This window comes from Cucumis melo, chromosome 2, assembly GCF_025177605.1.
Source record: "Cucumis melo cultivar AY chromosome 2, USDA_Cmelo_AY_1.0, whole genome shotgun sequence".
In the NCBI taxonomy this organism is placed as follows: Eukaryota; Viridiplantae; Streptophyta; class Magnoliopsida; order Cucurbitales; family Cucurbitaceae; genus Cucumis; species Cucumis melo.
Window position 1 is genome coordinate 19,193,608 of NC_066858.1, and position 26,120 is coordinate 19,219,727.

A 26,120-nucleotide genomic window follows, 5' to 3' on the forward strand; every position below is an offset into this window, starting at 1 on the left:
AAAGAAAAATTGTGTAATGCTTCCACTTATATTTGTCTAAATGATCATTAACATATGCCTACACAATCACTTACATCTATTTTAGTCATATCTTCGTCGATATAACTTTTTTCATATACTTTTGAACAATTTTTCATTGTCTTCATATATTGTTACAGTTGTCATTAATATTACAATAAGAGAATTATTAATTTGTCACTCATAGATGTAAAGTAAACAACCTCAGTTCTAATCAAATTGAATTTACAATATATTTAAATAAGAGTGAAATATAATTGAGACTCATTATAATTGATACATCAATTATGACTACAACAATTTTAATTTTAGATTAGTAAACATGGCCTCATACGTTCGTAGTCTAAAGCTTCACAACTCAACAATGAGCAAATTATACTCCACTAAAGATCAATCTCTTTCACGTGTATAAATAAATAACTGGAGGATCAATCCAAACTTGAAACTTTGATCCTTATCAAAATATTTCTCAGAGTGAGAGTGACAATTACACAACATTCAATTATAAAAGTAGAAAATATAAAGAACAAAAATGCATAATGATGCTAATCTTTTATTTCATTGGTCATCAAATGGAATGGACTATTTCCTCAAAAAGAAAAAAAAGGATGAATTATTGCTCTTTGTTATCTATCTCTTACAATGATTTAGCAATTACAAGATCTCTATCTATGATTGGAATTTGGAAAACAAAAATCTCCTAGAAATCTAATGATGATATAAAAACGAATAATATACGTTAAAATGAGGCAACTAACTAACTTGAAAAGACCAAATGAGGAAGCAAACCTGAATGAACAATGGGATGGAGCAACACGCCAGTTGCTTTCTTTCTTGGGCTTTTTTCTACACTTCTCTGTCAATTTGTGATTTAGTCTTCCTATTTTTAGGTACGGGAAGAATTTTGAGCGGGAGATCGTTATTCGGATGATGAGCTGCAGTGCCGATAGGTGGTATTCTGGGTGCCAAGAGAGCGACATTTTTTACAACCCCATTGCTAATAGATCTCTGTTGGCACCCACTATTTGAGGTGAAGTTGTTGCTCTGATTTTGATTCCCCACTTCGCTTTCACTTCTAGAAGTGAGTTTTGTTTCTGTAATGTGGATTCAAGAGCTAGTTAGTTCATACATGGTAAACACATAATATAAACATCAACCATAATTCCTCTGATTTTCTTGACTTCTACACAGTTATATTAATAGCTTGTCAAGTATCAAGAGACACGAGCTTACCTTTTATCTCTCCCAGAGTGATGAGTTTATTAAGGCAATCACGAAACTTTGTCAGCACAATTCGTTCCTGCTCGGTGTAAACGTCTGACAGAGACTTATCGGGAACATGTGATGACGTGTTGCAATCATGGGCAGCAGACCCATCAGCTAGACCAGCTCCCATGAACATTGTATCTTGTTCGTCACACATTAAAGCTAAAGTTCCAGGGGACATTTGCCCTGCTCTTGTCATATCCGAACTATCTGAATTGGAATTGTCATGTACACTCCGATCACTTTGATTTGAACTTCCACACTCACCATCTGCAGCTTTCTCTTCGGCCTTCTGATGATGTACCCCATCTCCACTAGATGAAGCACGAGAAATCTGTGGTGGATCATTTATTTGTTTCTCATCACTTTTTTGTTCTGAAGAGATGTACAAAGAATTCTCAGTTGGGTAGTCCACACCATTATAAGGATTAAAATTAAAATAAAGAAGCCAAAAGCCTAAAATATGTTGCAATTAGGTAGATCTTAAAATTCATGCCAGAGAGGTGTATTGAGAAGCAGAAAAGAGAGAATGTTTAACGAAAATTGTGCATTCAGAGAAAATCAAAGTCAGATCTGGTAGCGACTGAAAAAGAAATACAGCACAATTTGATATGTACCATACATCTAAGTAAACTCGGCACATTTTCTGCAAAATGTTGGGAAGGGGAAGTACCAGAAATGAGATTTAAGATGAATTTTTGTATCTACTAGTGTTTCTTAGTTTTATGTCATTTATGGAGTTCATTACAAAATCGTTAAAGTTAAACCACCAAAGAGCAAGGTAACTGTCAAAATCGTTACAAGCATTATCTGATTCTCAGAGAGACGGCCATCTAACTGAACAAACCACCCAAGAGGAGCAATTATTAATCAACATGAGTGTTTTCAGGACAAGAGAAACAGACTACACCATTTGATCATACTGCTGGGAAGCCTTCCCAGTGCATATTTTAAACCTTCAAAAGCTAATTAACGAGGTCCAAGGTAAATTTCTTTTCTGCAGATATATTCTTAAGGCAGATATTTACTAAAGAAATGTGCCTCCAATTACAAAGAGCTGCCATACTGATAAGGAATCAAGTGGTAATACAAGAGCTAGAGCTAAATGAATACAATAAGCATCAGATATCATGACCCTCAGTCCTAGAGACCGACCCATATTACGAAAACCACAAACTTTATGTGAATGTACCTATCATTGAACTGACTTTAATCCCCAAAGCTTAATCGTTCATAAAAGAACTCAGGCTAGAATGACAAGATGAATGGAAACTCTTATTGATGTGGCACACATTCATTTTGAACACTACACAATGCCAGCAGATCAAATCATCTTGCGGACAAATTTTGAGAACACATTACCTGCTTGGATCTTGGCAACTTCACTAGTCAACACCACCAAAACCGAGCAAAGCTCCTTCAAGTCGTGCGGCTGGATGAGGTCAGCTAATAAGGACCTTCAGAAATGGTACATGTTCAGTTCAATAAGAAAGTTGGTTGACTGCATTACTACAAATGCCATAAGCCATTCAACTGATACCTGAATGAGAACTTTGAAGGCCCCGATGCTACAGGGCTACCAACATGAGCAACCGGGAAGGGAGATGACGTAGGCGTGCCTGAACACGTTATATCATTTGCCTGATAAACATAAAAGGGAAGTTAGTGCCTGGATCACAAGCCCCAACTCATAAAATATAACATATAAATGATTATTAACAAAAATAACAGACTATAGCCAACAACATTACATAAGTAATTTATTCTTACTACGGCCCAAAAAATTAATTTATCTGCCTTAAAGTCTAAATGAACAAACAGTTTACCACATTAAGATGTTAGCATACCAAGGAAAAAGTTCCATCAGATGTCAAAATTTTATATTAGGAAGATACTACCTGATGAAGTTGTGGTATACTGTTGAGAGGGGAATCCTTCCCTACAGGGCCAAAGCCTAGCTCTGGGCCTTTTCTTTTCTTTGAAACGGGAAGGCAAGCATAACCAGAGGTTCCAATAGCTCCAGTTATTGCAGCATTGGCCGCCTGTTGAATATAAGCCATGTTGTTGGCATGGTCCCCATGGAAAAGAGCTTGTCTTTCTTCACTGCCTTCAAAATTTTTACAGTCCATGCACTTACAGTTTTCAGAGCAGAGAATATTGGCCTGAAAGCACTCACAATACTTCTTTAAGCAACCTGATTTCTTGCAATGGCATCCTTTGTTGTGCTTTCCCAGCATTACTAACTCTCCAATCTCATCCTACAGGTGCTCAAATAGTTCAGCAGTGATGCTAACACAAAATTCATTTGCATATATCAAGGGAAAAATGATAAGAACAAAGATACTCAAATTCAATGAGAAAAAGAAATGACAGGAACCAACAAGAGGCTCGTACAAAATGAAACATGCCTTCTCTGAAAATATTCTTAAAATGTGGTGCAAAAAGGTAGTCACAACATTGACTTATCAATCCATGAAGAGCTCGGAACCACTAATGATAGCTAAAAATTCAACTAGATATCCAATCATTTCCAGAACCAAAATTGTGTTAATTTCTCAATTGAACCAAGGCACCAGAGAAAAATCTTCTCTAGAAATTAACATGACGCCCTTCGGATGGTATACTGCTATTTTCTAATTAAATGCACTGAAGGGGAAAAGAAGTTTCTCAAATGAATTGCTAAAGTGACTAAAGTTAACTATGGACACAATAACCATGATGAAAAGCGTCCATTACACTCAGACTCAGACCAAGACACATACCCTGCTCTCTCGTGTTCCATGTGGGCTGTTAGCAATTTTTGGTCGGAATGCATTTGGATTACGCTCTAAAGTAGTTTCAACTGCCTCTCTCCTTGACGCTTCATGCTCGACATTGTTATGGCAATTTGTGCAATTGCAACCATCACAGTACACTCCAGATGCAAAACACTCACAGTACCTGTGAATTAATTTTGTTTCAGCCTTTGAGGTAGGATGAACATTTGAAGGAAACCAATTTCCCAAGTTCACACTAAAGTTCATAATGGAAAAAGATACAAAAGGTCCACAGTACTGGGTTATTTCACTTATATTTTCTTAAACCTATTGAGAAGACAATTGAGATAATTTTGATCTGCATCTTGTGATATTTTGAAGGAGAATGTAGAATAAAGTCCACATTATAGAGTAATGCAACCAGTGGCCATATCATAATCGAACTAATCAATATTACTAAACAATTCTTTGCACATATTCAGAAAAGCTATTGGTTCTGCTGGTTAAATGTCACATGATTTAAAAATACAAGATCCAATCCATTCAAATTGCAAAATGTTAACTGATCTCCACTTGTCTTTATCAATCCAATTACGGGACAAATAACGATAGATTGAACTGAAAGATGGAAAAGGAGTATTTACAGTGACTATGGAATAAATATGATTTCTAATGAAAATAACAGTCATCGAACTATTATCCAAAAAGGCACAAAAATACTTGACTGCAGTACTTCCAACATTTGACAAGAGGACAACCAAGGGCTAGCATGAACAGTAAAAGCAACTAAAAGTGTTCCAAAGAGAAATCAAAATTCAGAAACTATTAATACATAGTACGAAATTACACAAGAGCGCAAGAAGGCATATATAAGTTCAGATCAGAATAACTCTATTAAGGCATTCAATGTGTGATGAGTATGCTACATTGTCACAAAACTAAAAATTGGTTTAAGAAAGGTCAACCCATGGGGTAAACAACTTTGTAGAAGCATATAGATCATATTCTTACAGCTTTAAGCAGCGTGAGTGTTTGCAGTTGCACAACTTGCACTGTTTTTGTTTCTTTGGAGTAGCATCTTTTGTTTCAACATTAGACCTTGATCTTGACTTTGGAGAATCTGGCTTTCTGTCGAAAAAAGAATAAATAAAACTAAGCCACACATTAATTAATAAAGCTATCCCAAGCGATCAAACAATCTTACATGCAAACACGATTAAAAAGCATGAGCAGGCACTGAATTCAAATTTACTACTGATTAAGCTTGAAGAACACACTCAAATTGAAGTCGCCTTATCGAGAGACAGACAACTTGATCCACATTAAAGACAAGGTCAGAGCTAGAATATAGTAAAGGGGAAACATTGCCAGACCTTCGTGATCACAAAAGGGAAGAGAAAAAAAAAAGACACGCAGAATTAAAGGACAATACAGAAAGAGTGGAAATATTTCCTTTAATGAGAGAAAAGATTTGTTTAGATTCTTTTCCTTACCCTATCCTATAATAATGAGACAAAAACCACGAAGCAAAGATGTCATATGTATAGTTTAAATTGATTAGATGAAAATAAGCAATGAAAACAGAACCACTTGCAAAAAGCACAAAATCTAACCCCGAAACAAAAATGAATCAACTTCCTAACACCTTGGGGGAAAGGGGGCGGGAACATTCGAGTAAATGACATATCAGAAGTCCAGAATTTAAATGTAACAATTAAAAAAAAACGGTAATCTTGGTATGACAGCATATTGGACAAATATCACACTCAGAAGGCAATTTATTTATTAATATAGATCTCTGATCAAAATGGAAACAATTTAAAGAAATCCCACCCTCTCTTCCCCATCATAAAGAAACAGGGAAAAAGATTTAATTTAGCAAAGCTGAAAGAATGCGTCCAAGAAAGCAAGAGATCTCAATCAGACCTGGCAGGTGGAAGAGGCGCTTTAGTTCCAATGGGCAAAACCACCACTTGTTGTGGGGACTGTGGCTGCGACTGACTCTGCACCACAATGACAGCAGGTGACTCTGATTCTTGACACCGACTCCGAGACTGAAAATGAGGATGCTCCGGCAAAACTGCACCACCAATCCCCGTAAAATCCAGCTGCCTAGCAAGTTTCTTAGCAGGAACATCAGATGAAACAACATTACCCAGTTCCACACTATCAGTTTGAGCAATTACCGATGATAAATTATCCATCTCTTGATTCCCTACTTCACCCATTAAATATGAATTCAAATATCAAACCACTAACCAACAATTTTCCAAATCCTTTCAAGAAAGCTTCCTCACATCCTCATATTCCCTACCAAGAATCCAAACCCAAGAAAATCAACTCAATCTTCTGAATTCCAGGCAGGAATCGAAGTCCAAGAGCAGTGGTAAAGAACATGCAACAAAATATGAGAAAGAAGAAAAAAAACTTCAACGCCAAAGCTGACCTTTAGTACCGGAAATTCAGAAGCAGTTTGATGCTCGAAGACAGCCGACAAGAAGGGGGAAACTAAAAGAAGATGAGGCCTAGGGCTATGGAATTTAATGATTATTTGAATACAGTACGAATGGACAGAAGAAGAAGATGAAGCAAGAAGGCTTACGTTCTTCGTTTCTCTCCCTCTCGAGATTTTGAATTTCAATTTTTTCCAAATATTCAACGGTGAGATTGGTGCACTGAATCCGATCAGACGGTGGATGTTAAAAGAGATAATCGGACAGTGGAAATTCATAGAGCGAGGAATACTCCACGTACTGGCCGTCGGATGATGAGAGTTGAGGCATGTTCGGATGTGGGCAAAAGTAAGGTAGTGGAAGTGGGAGTTCAAGTAATTAGTGTACACGTATAGAGTTGTAAGATGGTAGGGAGAAGAGGGAAACGTGGAGAGAAGTGATAGAAGGGATGTGGGAAATTAAGTAAACAAAAGAAAAAAGAGATATAGATTTGGCGCTAGCCGACTAAGTAGTTAACTCAGGTTGGTTCACAATTTGGAGGTAAAATGGAAGAGCTCATTACGGCGCGCTGACCAACCACTGGTTCTCTATTTCTCTACTTTTCATTACTTCTATTCTATTCTATTCCAAACCAATCCACGCTGTTCATCATCAAAGTTTTAAATTAATTTTTAAATATGGTTTACAAATCTCCTTATCAATGTTTATATTATTTTTTATGATTAACTATTATCCTAATTATCTTTAGAACAACTGCTCAATACAATTTCAATTATTTTCCTCCTTTGAATATAAGAAAATTCACACTTTCCACTTCAAACCACACGAAGTTCAATTACTAAGCTCACTTTTTAACGCTAAGAATTTACTTGACCTTAACATTAAAACGGCGTTTAGGGAGAGAAGTGATTTATAATAGCTTTGCGGTGCAGAGCTATTAGGGAGAGAAGTGATTTATAATCACTACGAGAAATCATTATTTAATGACAAAGTTTTAGTGACGCAAGTAATTTTTGTCAATCTAAGATCATTTATAGCAATGCAAAAAAAAAAAAATGTGTCACAAAATATTACTATTAGTGTCACTAAACATTATATAGTTTTAACAACAAGCATGTATGTTGCTAAAACTTTATCAAACTCTCTAATTTTTCCCCTTCATTTTTAATTTCCCCCTAACCCCTTTTCATTAAATAATTAATAAAACAAAATTCCCTTTCCCACCAATTTTCCTTTCTTCTTCCCTTCCCCACAAAGACTTCAAACCCTATCATTCCCGCGTTCATCTCTTTCTCCCTTACCCACAACTCCCTCACTTACGAAATCACTAGCTCGTGCGCCATTGCTTTGTGCCCTTATTGATGGATATTACCGCATGTTTGCCATTGTCCTCTAAGCCTTAGTAAGCATAGGTGAGCGTCTCCATTTTTCTCTACCAACCTTCTTAGCATTTATATCTAATCCATCATGACTCAACCTACCATATGGTTTCTTCTATTTGTGTTTGTTGTTGCATTTAATTTACACTTCTGGTTTGTGTTCGCTTTTGTTTTTGTTTTAGCCTATGTTTTCTTAAACAAGTTATTGATTTTGTTTAATACAACGTTTTTTCTTTCCTAAAAAAGGCATCTAAGAACTATGACATTCCATGTGTTCTCTCTTACTCTTTTTGTAGCTATATGAGCAACCATCCACTAATTCTTAAAGGACATAACTCTATTATCAAAGTTCTTAGACTTAAAAGTTAAAGTTTTTAGTTTTAATGCTATTCTCATTTTGTTTGTAGATTTCAAGAAATTGACGATAACACTCGATGAGACTTTGACTTTGGAGTTATCTAAGAGTGTTGTGGTGCTTAGAGAGGGTGATGTCTTTGTTTCTTATTATTACATATATTTTGTGTTTTATGATTAAGGACGATGATCATAACTCGTTTTGCTACTATAAAAATTGGATTACTTGACGTTAATAAAGTGTCAAGTAAATATATACTTGATGTTTTAAAAAACGTTAAGTAATCGACTATCAAGTATAATTCCATTACTTGACACTAAAAAATCGTCAAGTATTATATTTCTTGATGTCATTTTCGTGTTAAGTAAGATAGTATATTTGACGCTTTTTACATGTCAAATAAGATAGTATACTTGACGTCTTTTACGTGTCAAGTAAGATGTCGTGTTTGACAATTTTTGCACGTCAAGTAAAGTAGTATACTTGACACTTCTTACACGTCAAGATAGTATACTTGACACTATTTACATATCAAGTAAAATAGTATACTTGACATTAGTTACACGTCAAGTAAGATAGTATACCTGACACTATTTACATGTTAAGTGAAATTGTATACTTGACATTATTTACACGTCAAATAAGATAGTATACTTGACATGTATTTAATGTCATGTATAGAGTTTATTAATATATTAAATATACTGAATTTTCTATTTTCTCATTTTCTGCATTACGTACATTCGTTTCAATAAGACGGATCCATCAACCATATCAACTCTCCAACCAATAGTTGCATAGCAAAAAATGGACAAATAGTTTAGTATAATAAGTAAACCAACAATAATTTCATTCTTCTGAACAATATGTCATCAATAATTACAAACTTACAATCCAACATATCCAACTAAAATTTCCTATATGTGGTTTATTCCAAAAATTTTACGATAATAATACCTTTCTTATATAACCAAAAAATGTGTGGTTGGTTTGACTTGGCATTTACATGCGAGATGTTCACTATTTCTCTAATCTTCGCGTAATTAATAAATCCTCATTGAGTATAAGTTTTCCTATCGCTTGCCCAAGTGTAAGCGAAACAATAGGTTTTCTGAATAAGCCAGGATTGAACATATAGAAAATTGATATCAAATCTTAGTTATAAAGCTCACTTCTTCATCTAGGTGGTATAAAGTAAATGAATGTTTAACTTAATATCTACACTAGAGATTTTGTAAAAGGTGGTAAGCGAATGATAGGGAGTTAGGGATGAACTAACTTGTATTCAAGGAAAAATGAAGAAATGTCTCCGCGTTGATAGCAGTTAAGCCTTGTGGCAATCCTCGATGCAATAGGTACCAGTTATCTAACTTCTAATTAAGGTGAGCACCATTCAGTAGCTTGAACACCACACTTGCTCGCCTCTTGGGATGCAAATGATAAAGCTTCGCTCAGTGATTGCTATCTAGAAGTGGTTACTTATAAAGCTCATATTACCTCTTTTTTAAAGGTGACAACCTCTATGCGTCATTCACCACACTTATTCTCCTTTTGGGACACAAATGATGGAGGTTTATCGACAAGGTGAAGTTTATCTCCAAACTCCTACGTGCATGTGTTAGCTATGTCCTTGCTACTTGCTTTCTCAAATAGTTAGCGATAAACGTTGGCCAAGCGATGGAGTAAAGCTCAACTAACGCGATAAACCTTATAAGCTATACTTTCTATCAAGAACTTATCACAAGTCTAAACTACTTATAGCGATAAACCTTTTACAATATGAACACGATACATTACAAAGCAATACAAAAATGGAAAGTAAAGAGTGTGAAGAATATTACAAGTAGGGGAAAGGAATGGTGAACTCTTTCTCTAATTTTCTCTAAGCTTTCACTTACAAGATTAACTAGAGAAGAAGATGAACTTTTACAAAAGGTAGAAATCAATGGAGCTCTCTTGGTTTGGCCTTTTCAGGTTGGCCTTGGGCTGGTCCATTTAGACGTCTTGCCCCCCTTTTGCTTGGTGTAGAAGGAGGTTTTATATAGGCAACTTTCGGCAGGAAACTTCTATTCTTCTAATCATGTTAGTGATGATTGCAGTCTTCTCAATATTCTTCTAATTCAGTCGATGCTACTGCCAGCCTTGTTAAGTCACTTCGGCTCCAACTACCCTTCTTGTCTTTTAGTGAATCTTCCTCGTGTGTTGATGTGGTTTCTCGCCTAGAGATGTTCAATCACCAGACAAGCTTCTCATCGTGTAGCTCGCGCTCCTCTGCAATTCACTATCTTTCTTCTTTTCTTTCTAAACCTATGATAAAACACTGGAAAACAGGGTAAAACAAATATGGAGACTTACACAAGTTGTATTCTCTTATATTTATGAATTTGCGATAGAAGTTAAGCATTTTGACACATTACCATCCGTTTTAGTTCTATTGTTCTACCTAAAAGGCCAAAATAACTTGTATTTCTACAAGTTATCAGTGGTGTACCAAAACTAAAGTCTATCTCCTTACATCTTTTGCCTCAAGTATATATGCATAATGGCTATGAACAAAACATTTATAAAAAAAAAAGAAAAAAAAATTATGAGCATTCTCATATGTTAGCCATTTATAAAATTAACAAGAACATATCTAGGTGTGTCTAACATATATATCGAGCTAAAAATTCAGCGCACTCTTCTTGTACTTCATCCAATTTAAGTTTCGAGTGCGGGCTTCTCGTATCAATCTATAAAACATAAAATATCGAATAGACACCTTGTTCAAAATAAAAATTGGTCATATTATATTATTTATAATGTTATAATGTAAGTAGTTTAAAAACATACCGCATTAGTGATAATGCTTGTGTCCTTAGTCCCAATTTCTAGCATGTATCTTATAACATAATATCCACGTACAACAATACCAACTTGTAAAGGATACTATAACGCAAAACCAATTAACAATGCATATTATATTATGTGCTAAATTATACATAATTGTACTAAATTTTAAATTATTTTATAAATATACTTACCTTTATCCCTTTCCAGAATGTGGTTTTTCTGGTTCTTTTCAAATTCTTATGAGATTGAAAAATCGTCCAGACCCTACATTTTCCAAAACATAGTATAATTCAAAACAAAATAATCTCTTTAGCTATAAAAAAAGAAACATAACAGAGTTGGCTTACATATTCGTTTTGTATTTGATATCTTCTCGGGAGCTTGTTCCAAACGAGTCCAAATGGTACACCACATCATCATATGCATTAATCACTATTGATTACTAAATGAAATATATATATATATATATATATATATATATATGCAAGTAATTAGTATTTTTGTTATAATGAAAGTTTGAATTAGAGAAATTTTCATAAATACAACAAACTACTAAAATATTTATGGCTCGTGTAACAAAGTCCATAAAGTTAGTCATTTTTTAAATATTTCAAGTTTGCCCTTCCATCTTTCTTCTCCTCTCTACGATTTTTTTATCGTTTCTTCTTTTCCTCTTTTTTTTACGTCGTTTAGATTTGGGTAACCAAATTTGATTTCTTTCTATCATCTTTCTTCTTTTTCTCTTTTTTTTTTTTCGCTGCGTGCATCATCTTCTTCTTTTTCTTTTTTTTACGTCGTTTAGATTTGGGTAACCAAATCTGATTTTTTTTCTATCGTCTTTCTTCTTTTTCTCTTTTTTTTTTGTTTGTTGCGTGCATCGTCTTTCTTCTTTTCCTACTCTTTTTTTATGTTGTTTAGATTAGTTTAGATTAGGGTAACCAAATCTAAAAGATTGTGTATAAAGAATCTTGAAAAAATCGTTTAGCCAAATCTAAACGATCTGTACCAAATTTTGAAAAAAAATCGTTTAGATATGGGCTAGCCAAATCTAAACGATCGTGTAGCCAAATCTAAACGATTGTGTAACCAAATTAAACGATAGAATTGAAAAAATAAATCATTTAGATTTAGCTATCCAAATCTAAACCAACAAATCTAAATGATCATTTATCAAACAATGGCTAAATCTAAATGATCGTGTATCAAATATATTACGCGTGTTACCAAATATATTATGCACGTTGTTGACGGGACATTTTTTGTATTTTCCATGGTGGACTTGTGGATTTTTTCCGTTTTTAGAATTGTTCTATACAATGTAAATATTTTGTCGCTTTGTTATATTTTTTAAAAGACCCATTTGAATTATACTTACCTGTGATTATAGGGAGCAATAACCAATTCATCGTCACTATAGGAAAAAATGTCTACGATAGCTCGCTAAAAATGCTATCGTAGACATTTTATAGCGTTTAACAAAAAGTCATGTCGGCTCACGTTATTAAAAGTCTCAAATTTTTTTATAGTGTTTTATCAAAGCTATAAAAAGTATGCATTTTGATAGCGTTTTGTGAAGGTTATGAACACAACTTTGTAATAGCGATTTTCTATTTATATCACTTACGATAGCTTTTTCCCAAAGCTACGAAAAACGTTTTTATAGTGTCTTGTGAAAGCTATGAAAAGTGTGCAATTTGATAGCATTTTAAAAATGCTATAAAAACAATTTTATAATAGCATATCTTGTATGTATATTATTTATGATAGCGTTTGGTAAGAACGATGAAAAACTTTTTATAGTAAGTATAAATTGTCACTACTAAGAGACACCGAGAGATTGTTCGTGTCTTTATGATGATTATTTTAACTCAAAATCCACCATAAACTTTAACAATGAAATAGAGAACGTCCTAAAGCTGGTAGGAGTAAATTTCGATGTCCTTAGCTAGCCACCTGATCTTGGTCTTACCCCAGAAATAGAAGGCTTATTGTGCCAACGCTGATGAGCTGCCCTCACCAATGCATATCTAAGGATAATTTCGTATGAACAGAAGTTAATAATTAGTTCATGATTAAGATTAAATTACCTAGGTCATCAATAATCGAAATAGTCAGTTTTGTATAGTCAACAGTGTTATAACTTAAAGTGACTATTTCATAATTTCAATCTTATGTAAACTCTTTACATAGGATGCCCCCACTTCGTTTGTACTAACTACAAAAGTATTGCATTCATAATGTCCCAGAATAAGGCAATAAGACACTCAACCTTATTCATACACGGTAAACTGTTTGGACTATATACTTGAACTTAATCCACATTTATATCTCTACATAAAGTTCAAGTCTACTCTTAATTTATTAGATTCAAGATTGCAATATTTTATTTTCACTAATAAGTCCTCAATAACTACTTTATTGAATAGAATATAATTTAAACTACAAATTTTAGGACATAAGTTCCAACATATTAGACATGTGAATAAAAAATAGAAAACATACCAAAGAAGGAAAGATTTATGTTCAAATATAAATGAGGATGAACTTGAAGTTTACAAAAATGGGATGTCATATTTATAATAGAGGGATAAGGGTAATTTATTATGCACAATAACCTACCAAATAATAATCCTAAAGCTAAAGATAAACCCTAAAAATCTCAAGAAAGAAGATGCACAGTAGACAACCAAAAATCACAAGAAAAATGGATATGACAACCCAAGGAGAGTACATCAAATGGCATACCATAATGTACAAAAATGGGTCAAATAAGTTGAAAATTTTTTTCAACCCCAAATCACAATCACATAATTGAAAGATAGAATTTAGCATATACAAAATCAAAGTTAAACCTAAAGATGAAAATATTTGTTTTAACACAAATCAAAAGATTGAAGCATACATATGTGTTAAGGACTATGAGCAAAGGAAAAAAAATATATGAACAAAGGGCTTAATCATACACAAAATTATGAGCAAAGGAGAAAATATACGAGTAAAGAAAAAAAAACTAACACAAAATTATGACCAAAAGAATAAAGAATACAACAAAGAATAGAACGACAGAGATCACAAAAATCATAAACAAATTTTACGACAACAAGCATTTTTCATAACAAAGATCAGAAAGATATGAAGAAACAAGAATAAGTTTTATAGCAACATTTTCACAGTAGAGAAAAAATCAAATGGAGAAAAACCTTCCCTATCGTGCTCAGACCTACCATTTTCTGGATCCCACAATAGAAGTAGCAAAAGTCCACAGACGTTTACGAGCACAAATATGAGCGACAAGGAGATAGTCAGAGCGACAAGAGGAAGTCAGAACGACAAGGGGGTAGTCAAAGCAACAAGGAAAAGTCGAAACGGCACAGAGAAACCTCTTCGAACATGCAAGGAAGGGTCTCAAAGGGAAACCCGACCTTTAACAAAACCAATGACAAAGAAGGAGAAGGGTTTCGAAGGCAAGGTGTGAAAACCAAGCCTTCAACAAAACCAACGATAGAGAACGAGAAGGGAATCAAAGACAAGAAGTGGAAACCAAGCCTTCAGCAAAACCAACAACAAAGAAGAAGTGTTTCAAATATGGGATTTTGAGAAGGCATTTGGAAAACGAAAGCAGTAGGCAAAAGCATAAAGATGAGATTCAAAAAGGAATGGGAAGAGAGAAGGGAGAGAAGGATTAAGCAAGCTGAAGAAGAGTAAAGGAAATGTGTAAGAAACCCTAGACAAGGGAGTGTCAAACAGTAGAATGGAAGGATTTGGGAGCTCTAGGTTCTCCATAATCCAAACTTCAAACTTCAAACTTGAGGTGGACTGAAATAACCCATTCTATTCCTGCTTAGTTTGGAGCCGAAACACACCCTAAGAATTGACTTGGATTAAACTTGTGTAAAAACCTATAACCTAAAGAGATTTGAAGTTCAAAATCTCCAAATTTACGTTAACTATAATATAAATATTATCTGACCATTGAAAAAGAACAACAGAGACAGCCATGAATCCAAACAGGAATAGCTATCTCCAAATGTCCAAACAAAATCCAAACGTCTGAAAAATTTTAAATTATGCAAAGAAAATGTTGGTTCAAAACCATTGCCCAGAAGCCAATATAAACCAAAGATGACAAATGAAGTTAACAGATACTGTATTTTAAAGCATTGACTCAACTATTTCTGCTTGGCTGCTAACTACACCATAAAATGGTAAAAACACGAAAATCACACGAGCAACAGATAAAACACCCCATCAGCAAGTTTCCATACACTAGACCCAGTCAAGAAAAATAAAGTACCCTCTTCTTACCATCCTCCTTCCACAGTTCTAAACACATTACAGGGTGCCTATGATGTCTAACCAAAAATTACATGGGTAACCAAGTTTCAACACTAAAATGGACCTCCCTCACGATCTCGTCCTAGACCGCGCCTATCATCACGCTCCCTTTCACCGAAAACATCTCTACGAAAGTCTTTTGGTGGAAGGCCGCTACTTAATGGAGACCGTAGCGGGACTCTTAGTGGAGACCTGATTGGACCTCTGATGGGAGAACGGCTCCTCTCTCTCACATCACGCGACCAGCGTCCACGCTGAGGAAGCAACGGCAATGGTGGGGATGGTGGCCTTCTTTCGAATCCCTTCCTCTCTGTGATGAAGTCATCCCTTCCATTGTCTCTAAGGGCCCAATCTGCTGAAGGAAGTGGTCTATCGAACTTGGATCTTCCTCTGAAGCTGTCTTCTAGATAGTCCACCCTATCTCTCCGCAGGTGATCAGAATACCTGCTTTCATACCTTGGAGGTGCCAGGCCACCAGCTGCCATCTCCCTAGAACCATCCCTCGCCCAGCTACGGGGAGGAGACCTATATTCATTAAGAGTCCTGCCAGGAGAACGTTCAATTGGGTGGGCAGCGAAACGTCTAGGAGGAGTATGCAGGGATGGTGGACCAGCATAGCCTCTTCGAGGACTTCCACCACCTCCAGTGCGAGGTCTGTTGCAGTTGTTACAGAATTCTCGTCTTGCAAAGTTTAGATTGTCACATCTAATAAAAAAATAAAAATACAAATAGTTTGAAAAAAGAAAAACATCTTAAAGGAATGCAATGAAAAATGTACACCGAGCCATGCATTAAAGTAAAAATTCGTCGTTGTACCACATGCCAAATGAGGAAGAAACTGGAACATCATTCACTTACTAGATTTGGCACACCTCTGAGGTGACATTTTTCATTCAGTACAATTACATTAAAACAATATGCCCCTTTTTTAAAAAAAGTCCATATGCAAATATTTATGCATGAAAAAGTACTTTTGATACAGGTAGCCTCAAAATTAATTTTCAAAAACATAATGACAAAATAAGGACCTGTTAAGTAAAGAATCCAAATTTTGTTTGATGTTTTCAAATTTCTTGAGTTTATCAAACATGTGCTTAACAGACAAACCAGATTTTGTTTTTTAAAACTGTTTTCGGATTTTGTGATCCCACAAATTTAGGAAATCATTTATATGTTTTTATTGTATCCCAATTTTAAATTTTAAATTTGAAAATGCAAAATTATATCAAGTACAATATGTCAAGCTATAAACTCAATTCATTTTATACTATGTATAATAATTATATAATATTATAAAATAATAACTATATACTTTCTTGGCAAATCATATTCAAAAATAAATTTATAATAATTTATTGTGAACTAAATATTAGTAGGTCAATACAATGAGTTTCACCTATTATTGAACACACTTTAAACAATTGTTTAAATTAAAATTTGTTGGAAATTAGGGATTAGCAGAATGTTTACAGCCCAAGGGTATTTGTGTAATTTATTGCACCCTAGTTTTAGTTCCTTTCTTTGTTCGAGCTTGTTATAACCTATATATATGATTTGGGTAATTTATTGTACCCTAGTTTTAGTTCCTTTCTTTGTTCGAGCTTATTATAACCTATATATATTCCTTCCGCTTGTACTCTTTTAATTATTAGAAGATATTAAATGCGGTTATATGTCTTGATTGATTCCACTACCAAACACATATTAGAAAACATGAAAGACATACTGATGGAATCAGGTTTCAAATAATACTAATAATATTAACAAAATAACCAACCCAAAAGGCATATTAAGATAAATGATCCAATTCTACGCAACGGATAAGATTCCCTTCAAATTACTAAAAGGTGTAATGGCATGCTTACCAACTACTTTTTATCTGTATGTACCATACAGAAGTAAATCCTTTTTTTATATATATGAATTTGCAGTGCTAGGTTAGTAGTACTTACAAAGGATCTGAGCAATACCAATCCCCGTCCCTAGGACGCACATTTGGATTATTTTTACTGCGCTCCCCTCGAAATGGCCCAGGAGCAAGTCTAGGGCCATCAACACCTCTCCCAAATGGCCTACCACCACCTACTCTTCGACCATAGTGAGGTGAAGTATCACGATATCTATCAAGATCCCTCCCACCACCAAATTCACGACCTCGGGCGAGACCATCAGAATGATTAAAATTAGAAATGTATCGATGAACATCCCGACGGCGTGCTGGAGAAACTGAACCTGCATGTATTCTATATCCTGAAATGAAGAAGGTAGTGGGTTCATAAGATATTAAGAAAATTAACAGGAAAATCATTCGAAGTACAACAACCATATAGCTCCAAAGATTTTTCCCTGATACAACTGCAAAAGGACCAACCAAAAAAATTGACAACCATTGTCATTCATTGTCGGCATCTCATCTCCTCTCTGCGAACAGAGCAAAAGAAAGTGCAAAGATGCAGACAAATTAGAAAGCTCTGATGATAACTGCCCGTGTAGGTTCAATATGTTACCACCCATATCATGAGAAATTTTAAGAGAAGCAAATAAGATAAAACCATGGCTACTTGCAATGAAGTGATGAACAAATGTCCTGTTTTCCACACGTGCAGTGTTAGTGCACGCAAAACCCACATATCGCCTATAAATGATCTATTTCCAATTTTCCATGAACCCAACAACATTGCACCCAAAACCACAAGCCTTGAAGAAACCAAAAAGCCAGTGTGCAGTCCAGGAAATGAGGAAGGATGTCCACCAATAAACCAATGTTAAATGAACAACACGTACAAGCTAGAGTCAAAACAATCACACAGCATTATCAACCCATGCCAATATACAGAATTCTTCAGTTGAATGACACCCGAGGGATCAGCACGACCACAGCGACAAGTTCACAGGAAAAATAAATCATCATAAAAAAAACCCCACAGAAATTGAAGAATCCAAAAACCAGATTAGACAACACCCATCCTACATTTCTGAAAATTCAGAGATCCACTCCAAATCTTACTTGCATGGACAACAGTTCCTCTACAGCTTTCCAAAACATACCGATGGATTTCAATTCATACCAGAAGAACATCTTCCTGCCGAATTTAGTGGTCTAGCCACATCCTATAGAAATGACCAATGATACCTTCAGTCATTGACCATGGCAAAATTTGAAAGAGTTTAAGATGAGAGGAATCCACTTAAACCAACTGTTTGGCCATTGGTAGACCAATTCACACCAATGATACTATTGATACAAAACCCTAGATCACAGGATAAGGTACAAATAAATGTGAAGATCTGGAACTTTCCTGAAACCAACCCTTAATGAACCAGAAAAATAGATCAAGAAGTTGCTACACATAGTCCAGATGGTCCTTAATCAACCGTTACAACCCAATCAAAGCCGGTTCCATGATAAGAATCTTACCCCTTGCCCCTTGGATGGAAATCTAGACAATAAAAAGTTCCATCTTTAAGTTCTGTAGAGAGTCAAGGTCAAGCACCTTTAAGTTTTAGAGCCTATACCAATAGTCTTTAGAAGGCAGGACAACACCTCTTTAGCTTATTATTTGATCACCTCCTATTTCATAAGAGAAAGCCCTCACCTCACCATGATTTGATTATGATTGGTATTATAACACATCTTACTCCAACCAAGCCCGACACCATAAAATCCCAAAATGGAAACGGCAGATATCATAGCTCTCCACTCGGCAACCCAGAATTTCTTGCACAAATTATAACCCCGAAATTAAATTGTCTTTACATGGAAAAAAGAGCAATTCCCAAAATCATGATCTGAGACTGCACTTACCCAATGCCCTCCTCAAGATCTAATTTCTTGCAGGCGGCAACACAGCTGTAAGAGAATAGAAAATTTTATTCCCAGAACAAAAGTTTGACATGTGGAAGTAGATCGAGATTCTTGGCAAACAAAAGAAACTGAGGATAAAAAATAAAAGGAAAAACACAGGTCACAGATGAACCAAAATAAAATTCTAGCTATCAATGAACCAGAATACCACGATATTTTTTATAAGAACAAAATGAACCAAAAACGGCTGTGTAAAAACTCTAGCTATCAACACATTGCATCTTAACCTAGGATTTGATAGATCAAAAGAAAACATCAAATTACATGCACATTTTGATATTTTAAAATGATTAAACTAAGTTTGCACAAGATAAGATTACAAAAAAATTTGCTAGAGATTTAAGAAAAATACTCAAGTATCATCTGCATATAACCAATACATCCTCTCCAACTGTTTTTGTTTTAATATATTAAAACAAAAAAAGGGCTTCACGTCTAATTGACTGAAATTCTGAGAGTCTCATGGCAGGGTAGGCATACGCATAAAGCATGATGATTGTTGAACTCACCAAACATCATCATAAGTTGGTTGGTATTAATGGTGAAAACCATCCATTACAATAATCTACCATTTTGAAGGAAAAAATTATTAGATAGCTTTCTTCATGAAAGACAACAAAACGTCATCCTCTTATCAATAGTAGATGGATGTTTGTCTATGAACTATTCAAATCAAGGGTGCCCCACAAGTTCCTTGTAGAACCTTTCAATTGTGGTAAGGATGCAAGAAGGACAAGGGAGAAGAAAACAATAATACAGATCAGAGTCATAATTGCAGTATCTCGGCTTGGAAAAATTCTACTATAGAGTCCAACTAAAGACATGAACATCCATGTGGCCATTCATGATAAAAAACCAATAATAGTATTAAGTGCAAGGAAATTTGGGGGTATTATATTACTATTGAGATTTCTTCTATAATCTATCCTGAAAGGGAGAGTGATTATTGTTTTCTTTATTTGTATTAGGGGCATATCTAAGCGCTCCTATGAAACTAAAGCATATTTCAGCGAACTAAATTGTCCCCGCACAATTTAAACAGAATTCAAAATTTGGGATTGAGCTAACACATAATTTATGGTCGATTATAATTTCGAGACAAGGATCCTAGGAAAGGAAATTGTAACCATGTCGTGACATAAATTAAAATATATAAATGTACATACCTAGTATCTTTACAACAACTTCTATGAAATAATTTAGTATAGCATATACATTCAATCTAAGGCTCAAGAATCAGCAACCATCATTTCTTTAAAAAAAAGAAAGAGAGGTTCTATGGTTAAATACTTAAATATCAATGGAATCTTTTTTTTTTTTCTGCCTAGAAAGGAGCGCAAGAGGCCCTCTAACTGCAAAAGGTAACGATTCTTGATAGCTATATTAAATCCATTACAGCGACAGACCAAATTTCTTGGTATAAACGTTACTCACCCTATAACAAATATACTTTTAATCGCCTTTTAACCTATTCCATAATTTTTTAGAAATCTCCAGGTTGGTTTTCCTCTCTATATTGTAAACCGTAATAAACTTTATATCATTGAAAATAAGTTTCCCACCAAAAGAAACACAATACAAATCCAACCTAAGGTCGCAACCGATTAATTTCAACGCAGTGATAAGTTTTCCAGAACAAAAGATATATAAAAAATTTTAAGCAGAGCAACAATTTATTTAATAATAATTCGAAAACCGACCAAAAACAAAGGTGTACGGTAGAATAATAACGAACCCAAATCATCTGAATATCGACCCAATCGAGAATATTGTGGAGGGTCACGGGGAACCTCACCAGCCTCGTAATCGCTTCCACGACCAACACGGCCGCCACTGGTTCCACCGACTCCGCCACCACCTCCGTCACTATTCGAAGGTCGGACAACAAGGCTGCTCAATAACGGCTGGTGGTGAGTGGTAGAATCTTTATCCCTGGAACCCATTGGTTTCGCGTTGTTTGCTTAATCCTTCAGCCTGCTACGATGAGCAGCGACGAAATTGGTCGGTCCGAAGTTTGAACGCCGATGAATGGTTGAAAAAGGTCGGGTGCACGTTCATAAACCCTAAATTCTAGTTGTGAGGAATTCAGCACGAGAAATTACGTAAAAGGGTACGCCTCCGCAGACCGTTTTCGGTAAAATATAAAATAGGAAAATATACTTTTTACTTTTTAGTCCCTAAAATTTGGGATATTTGTTTGAAAAGGTTACCATTTCACTCTGTTGTTTCAAATTTAGGCTACGAGAACCTCGATAGATGAATGATAATTAAGAACTAAAAAAGAAAATCAGATGTTTAGCATCATTTTAAGTTTTATTTTGATATATGACAAATTAGGATATTCTATTATCACTCCTATCCTACTTTGCTTCTCATACTATAATTAATTTTCATTTTTTAAATTTTAACTCGTAGTGTCTAGCTTAGAGAATAGGAAGACCCGGAGGATGTTGAGGTTACAATTCAATGACATGTGCATATCCAAAGTTTGGGTTTTTATTTATCTTTTTCCATTTTTATCTCATATTTTTCGTTTTAACATTTATGGATTTTGTGTGACAACTACTTATCAACTTTGTTATTTTTTAATTACATGTACTTCATATTTTCTTGTCTTCTATATTTGCAATAATAGTTACGTTATAATTATTAAATCATAATGTTTTTATATCTCTTTCTTTCAATCTATTGCTTTTTAACTTTAGTTTTCTCGTTCTATTTGTGTTTAACTTACTGTAATAACAATTTCTTTATCAATCTTGTTTTTCTCGTGCTCCTTTTTTATTTCTGACTAACTAATTTGTTTCTCAATGTTTCTTGTTAAAATTCAATTAGCATTGTCTACATATATACATACATAAAAGTAGTTTAGTTCAATTAATTCATACAATGGTTGAAAGGAATTAAAATTAAAAAGTTATTGAATTAACTGTATTTAGGAAGACATTTAAATAAAAAAAAAAATACAATGTTTATTTGACTAAAGAACATTAGTTAAATTATCAGTTTTATCTGATTTGAAATCCATAATGAGATGTTCATCTGACCAAAGAGTTAAAGTATCAACCAACATGAATTCTGAGAGTTGCAATGTTAAATAGAAAAAGAAAATTCAAAAGTTTCAAAACAAGAAAGTTCATCCAAAAGAAACATAAGTTCACTGATTATTTTTCATTATGCCTGACTCGAGTGAAGATCAAATGGTGCTCCATTATAGTCTACATTTTCTTTCAATCCTTTTGAAAAATTTTCTTTCAATGCGTTGATCCATATACCTCCCATTGTTGTATTTGTGGCTTCCTTTAATGGTTCTGATTTTGTAGCTCTACTTTGAACATTTTCTTCTCTGGTATCCTCTAATTCTTTTATACTTATACATTTACTTAGTATATTTTTTAAATTTGGTTAAGTACATCACAGACTGATATTTCAAACTTACACGTCATAGGATGATTTGTGTTGACTTCAAGTTAGTATCAATCATATCCAACATTCCTTTGACCTTTTTCTTTGATATCATTGGTTGTGTGCCCTCCGATGGATGAACTCTACACACTTCGTATTTTGGTTGTCCAACGATTGAATCCTATCAATGAGAATAATTAAAATGTTTACTAGCTAAAGCTATATATTTATTGACAAGTTTTATCATAAAATTTAAAAAACAAGATATCCTATCAGTGAGTAAATTAAAACATTTTACTAGTTATACATTTATTAACAAGTTTTATCCTACAATTTAAAACAAGATAATTTTCGTACCTTCACAATAAAGTTTGCTGTTAGACGTGTTAGACAAACTTGTATATATCACCTCCTCGTTAATTGAAATTATTACATTGTCAATTACATAGTTTGGATCTTCAACATGCTATTGCATGTCATAAACAGGTTAGATATTATTTATTGCTTTATTTAAAGAAGATTAGGTTGTGTTTTATTACCTCATAGCTTGTATTTCCACCTTCTCACGTCTTCGATTCAGATTGTTCTTGTTCCTTGGATTGTCGTGCTTGCTGGGTTATTAGATCAGAAACTATTGTCCTATGTTGTGTATTTCCTTCTCCTTCATTCCCTTCATTTTCATCATCTTTCCTTGGTTGGTTTAAATTTTTCTATCTCACAAGATGTCTCAACATCAGGATTGTCTTCATCTTCTTCTCCATCATCTTCTATACTATCAAGTGTCCATTTAAAGTTGGAAGCAGTATGTTTAGATTATAAAGGAACTAATCTGTAATTATATTTATTAAGGATTCCATCCGTAATAAACAACATAATTACACTATAATTATACTACCATGCTATAAATTCTTCATTTTCAACTTGGATTATGTACTTGTCCTATATTTTTTCACTTGATTCACCATCACACTCATTTTGTCCATTAGTTTTTCCATTTGTTGTTTCAGTAAGTCTTAGGCTCCTCATTAGAATATGTGGATTTTCTTTCGGCTAAACCATGTTCCATTGTGTTGCCTATATGAACATAGATATTCAATTAATAGGTTAAAAATAATTAATTAACTTTTTTTTTATAAAGAATATCTTTCTTCACTACTTAAAGTTTGGATTGTTTCAGATTTTTTAGTCTTTCTTCCGGTTATCCCGGAATCTTTCAATCAATCACTATTTTGTATATTCATCCTGGTCTTCTTTTAATTTCTTTCGTGCCTTTTAATTATACAAAAAAAAGTGTTTTAAAGTTGAATTAGGTATTATGTTTTTTATCCTAACTAAATAGCTCAATATCTTGTGTTTTTTAAGATAAAATAGTCCTAAATCTCTATATATTTTAAATAAATAATATAATATTATCTAATATAAATTAAGTATCTCCCCTTAAGAGAATGAAAATAATGAAGATAACAAAATATTAACTAATATAAATATAAATTGTTGATAAGGAAATCTGTACCTCTGTAATTCTTCGGATGTCGTATATTGAAATGAGAGCTTGTGTATAAATGTTAAAGATGGAATGTTACGGTTTAGAGATTTAGTAGCTTGAAATGAAGCTTTGGTAATTTTGTAACGAAAATGCAAGGTTATGGATGAAGTTCCAGTGGGTTAAAGATGAAATTTATGTTTGAAAATGAGATGTTAGAGTTCAAAAATGCAAGGTTACGGGGTCGTCAGCTAAGAAAAACACAATATTTTGAGGATGGAACGGTGAGTTCAGCTTGAAGATGGAAGATAGAGACCAAGGGTTTTCGTGCTTGAAGATGATGAGTTTGTGTGGGTTGTTACAAAATTATCTTAGTTAGTATAATTGATTAGACGACTCTAAGTAGGTTTTATTAAAGTGTAATTATTATATTATTTTAGTTGTAGAAAGTAGGTGACATGCTAAAATATTTAGGGTTATGATAGACTTTTGCTAATTTCTACTTATTTTATTTTAATATATTTTTCCATTTTTGTAATGTAAAATTAGGTTTGTCATTTTTTCAAGTGGAAACTTGAAAATTGCTATTTTTCTAGTTGACCTTAAAAAAAGAATGAACCTATTTGATTGGTGTAATCGTATGGTTACAACTATTATTGTTATTGTTTCAATTGAAAAATTACCGATTTGATAATCAACTACTACCATTATCATTACCTTTTGACCCTCCTCAAAGCTATGTCGAGGTAATGGTTACTATAAATTTGATATCTTGTATAATTTTACGTAAATACAATCAAAAGTAATGGTCTTAATATTTTTGTTAGAGTTATAATTTTACTTTATTGAGTTTTGTTTTATTTTGGGCATTAATTTTCAGTGTTTACGCAGTTTAACCTTGAACTTTTACTAAAGATTATGTTTTGTTATTAACGTTAATATTTATTAATTAAAGTAAGAGAATTAAAAAGAAGAAGTTTTTTAAAAAATAGAAAAATTGACCAAATATTTTAATTCTATAGAAAAAAATCACTCGAAGTTTATTACGTTTAATTTTTTATGAAGTATATTTATTTTGTTAAATTTTCTATAAAGTGTAGATATTTTGTTAATTTTTTTATGAAGTGTGTAAATATTTTGTAATTTTTTCTATTTTTGACAATTTTCCTAAAAGAATTATAATCAATTAAGTTTTATTTTTCAATTACCGTTAAAAAATAAATTTGCTTCCTAGCTATTTTAAATTAATTAATAGACATTAACGTTAATGAATAAAAGTGAGTATTTAATGAAAAATCAAGACTAAAAGTGTTAGTTGTGAAATCTATGAACCAAATTGAATCAAAACTAAAACATCAACGGTAAAATTGTAACATTTTCAAGATTTTCAATACTCAAATATCAATGGTAAAATTGTACCATTTTTAAGACTAAACTAAAATCAAACTCAAATTTTGAATACTAAATTTGTAACATTTTAAATTTTATGGACTAAATGAAAGTACAAATCTAGGGACTAAAAGTTTATCCATCCATAAAAAAAAATTATTACTTAAATTTAGTTAAATTATAAAAAATACCATTGAACTCTTTATTTTGTGTAAAAAATATCTTTAACTTCAAAAACAGTTCAAAAGACTTTTATCGTTAGTTTTACAGAGAAATTGTTTGTAATTTGTTTAAAAAATATTCTAAACTTTCAAATTTTTCAATAATGTTATTAAACGTTAAAAAAGCTAAAAAAACGCCCTTATTATTAATAGATGGATGAAAACCAATAGCTCCTCATTTCTTAATATTTTTCGACTTTCAAAAGTTGATAGTTGTTTGGAGGCATTCACTTGAGTTTAGTTGGACTTTTAACTAAACTTAATGTTTGGCCCACCAACTTCTTACAAAATATTTCAACTCCACCAACTTTAATAGTGTTCACAATTGAAGCTTATACGTTAATCAAGAAATTTCATACTTCC

General features: G+C 33.5%; 2 protein-coding genes across 4 annotated transcripts; both read right to left on the bottom strand.

Annotated features, from left to right (window-relative positions):
- Nucleotides 1-554: 554 nt before the first annotated feature.
- LOC103501025 (protein tesmin/TSO1-like CXC 5) lies at nucleotides 555-6,653 on the bottom strand. Its single transcript, XM_008464509.3, has 9 exons — nucleotides 6,487-6,653; nucleotides 5,967-6,350; nucleotides 5,052-5,168; nucleotides 4,047-4,224; nucleotides 3,183-3,542; nucleotides 2,825-2,925; nucleotides 2,647-2,741; nucleotides 1,252-1,659; nucleotides 555-1,112 (listed from the first exon to the last, which is right to left on the bottom strand). The coding sequence occupies exons 2-9, from the start codon at nucleotides 6,266-6,268 to the stop codon at nucleotides 865-867; spliced, it is 1,809 nt and encodes a 602-aa protein (XP_008462731.1). The 5' UTR covers nucleotides 6,269-6,350; nucleotides 6,487-6,653; the 3' UTR covers nucleotides 555-864.
- Nucleotides 6,654-15,182: 8,529 nt separating this feature from the next.
- LOC103501026 (uncharacterized) lies at nucleotides 15,183-21,373 on the bottom strand. 3 transcript variants are annotated; one of them, XM_008464511.3, is made up of 3 exons: nucleotides 20,995-21,373; nucleotides 17,347-17,644; nucleotides 15,183-16,099 (listed from the first exon to the last, which is right to left on the bottom strand). In XM_008464511.3, exons 1-3 carry the CDS (start codon nucleotides 21,200-21,202, stop codon nucleotides 15,448-15,450), a joined length of 1,158 nt encoding a protein of 385 aa, XP_008462733.1. In that variant the 5' UTR covers nucleotides 21,203-21,373; the 3' UTR covers nucleotides 15,183-15,447. The 3 variants fall into 3 exon arrangements, with proteins under 3 accessions (XP_008462733.1, XP_008462734.1, XP_016902918.1); XM_008464512.3 differs by having other exon boundaries at nucleotides 21,055-21,371; XM_017047429.2 differs by having other exon boundaries at nucleotides 17,347-19,244; nucleotides 21,055-21,159.
- Between the last annotated feature and the right edge of the window lie 4,747 nt (nucleotides 21,374-26,120).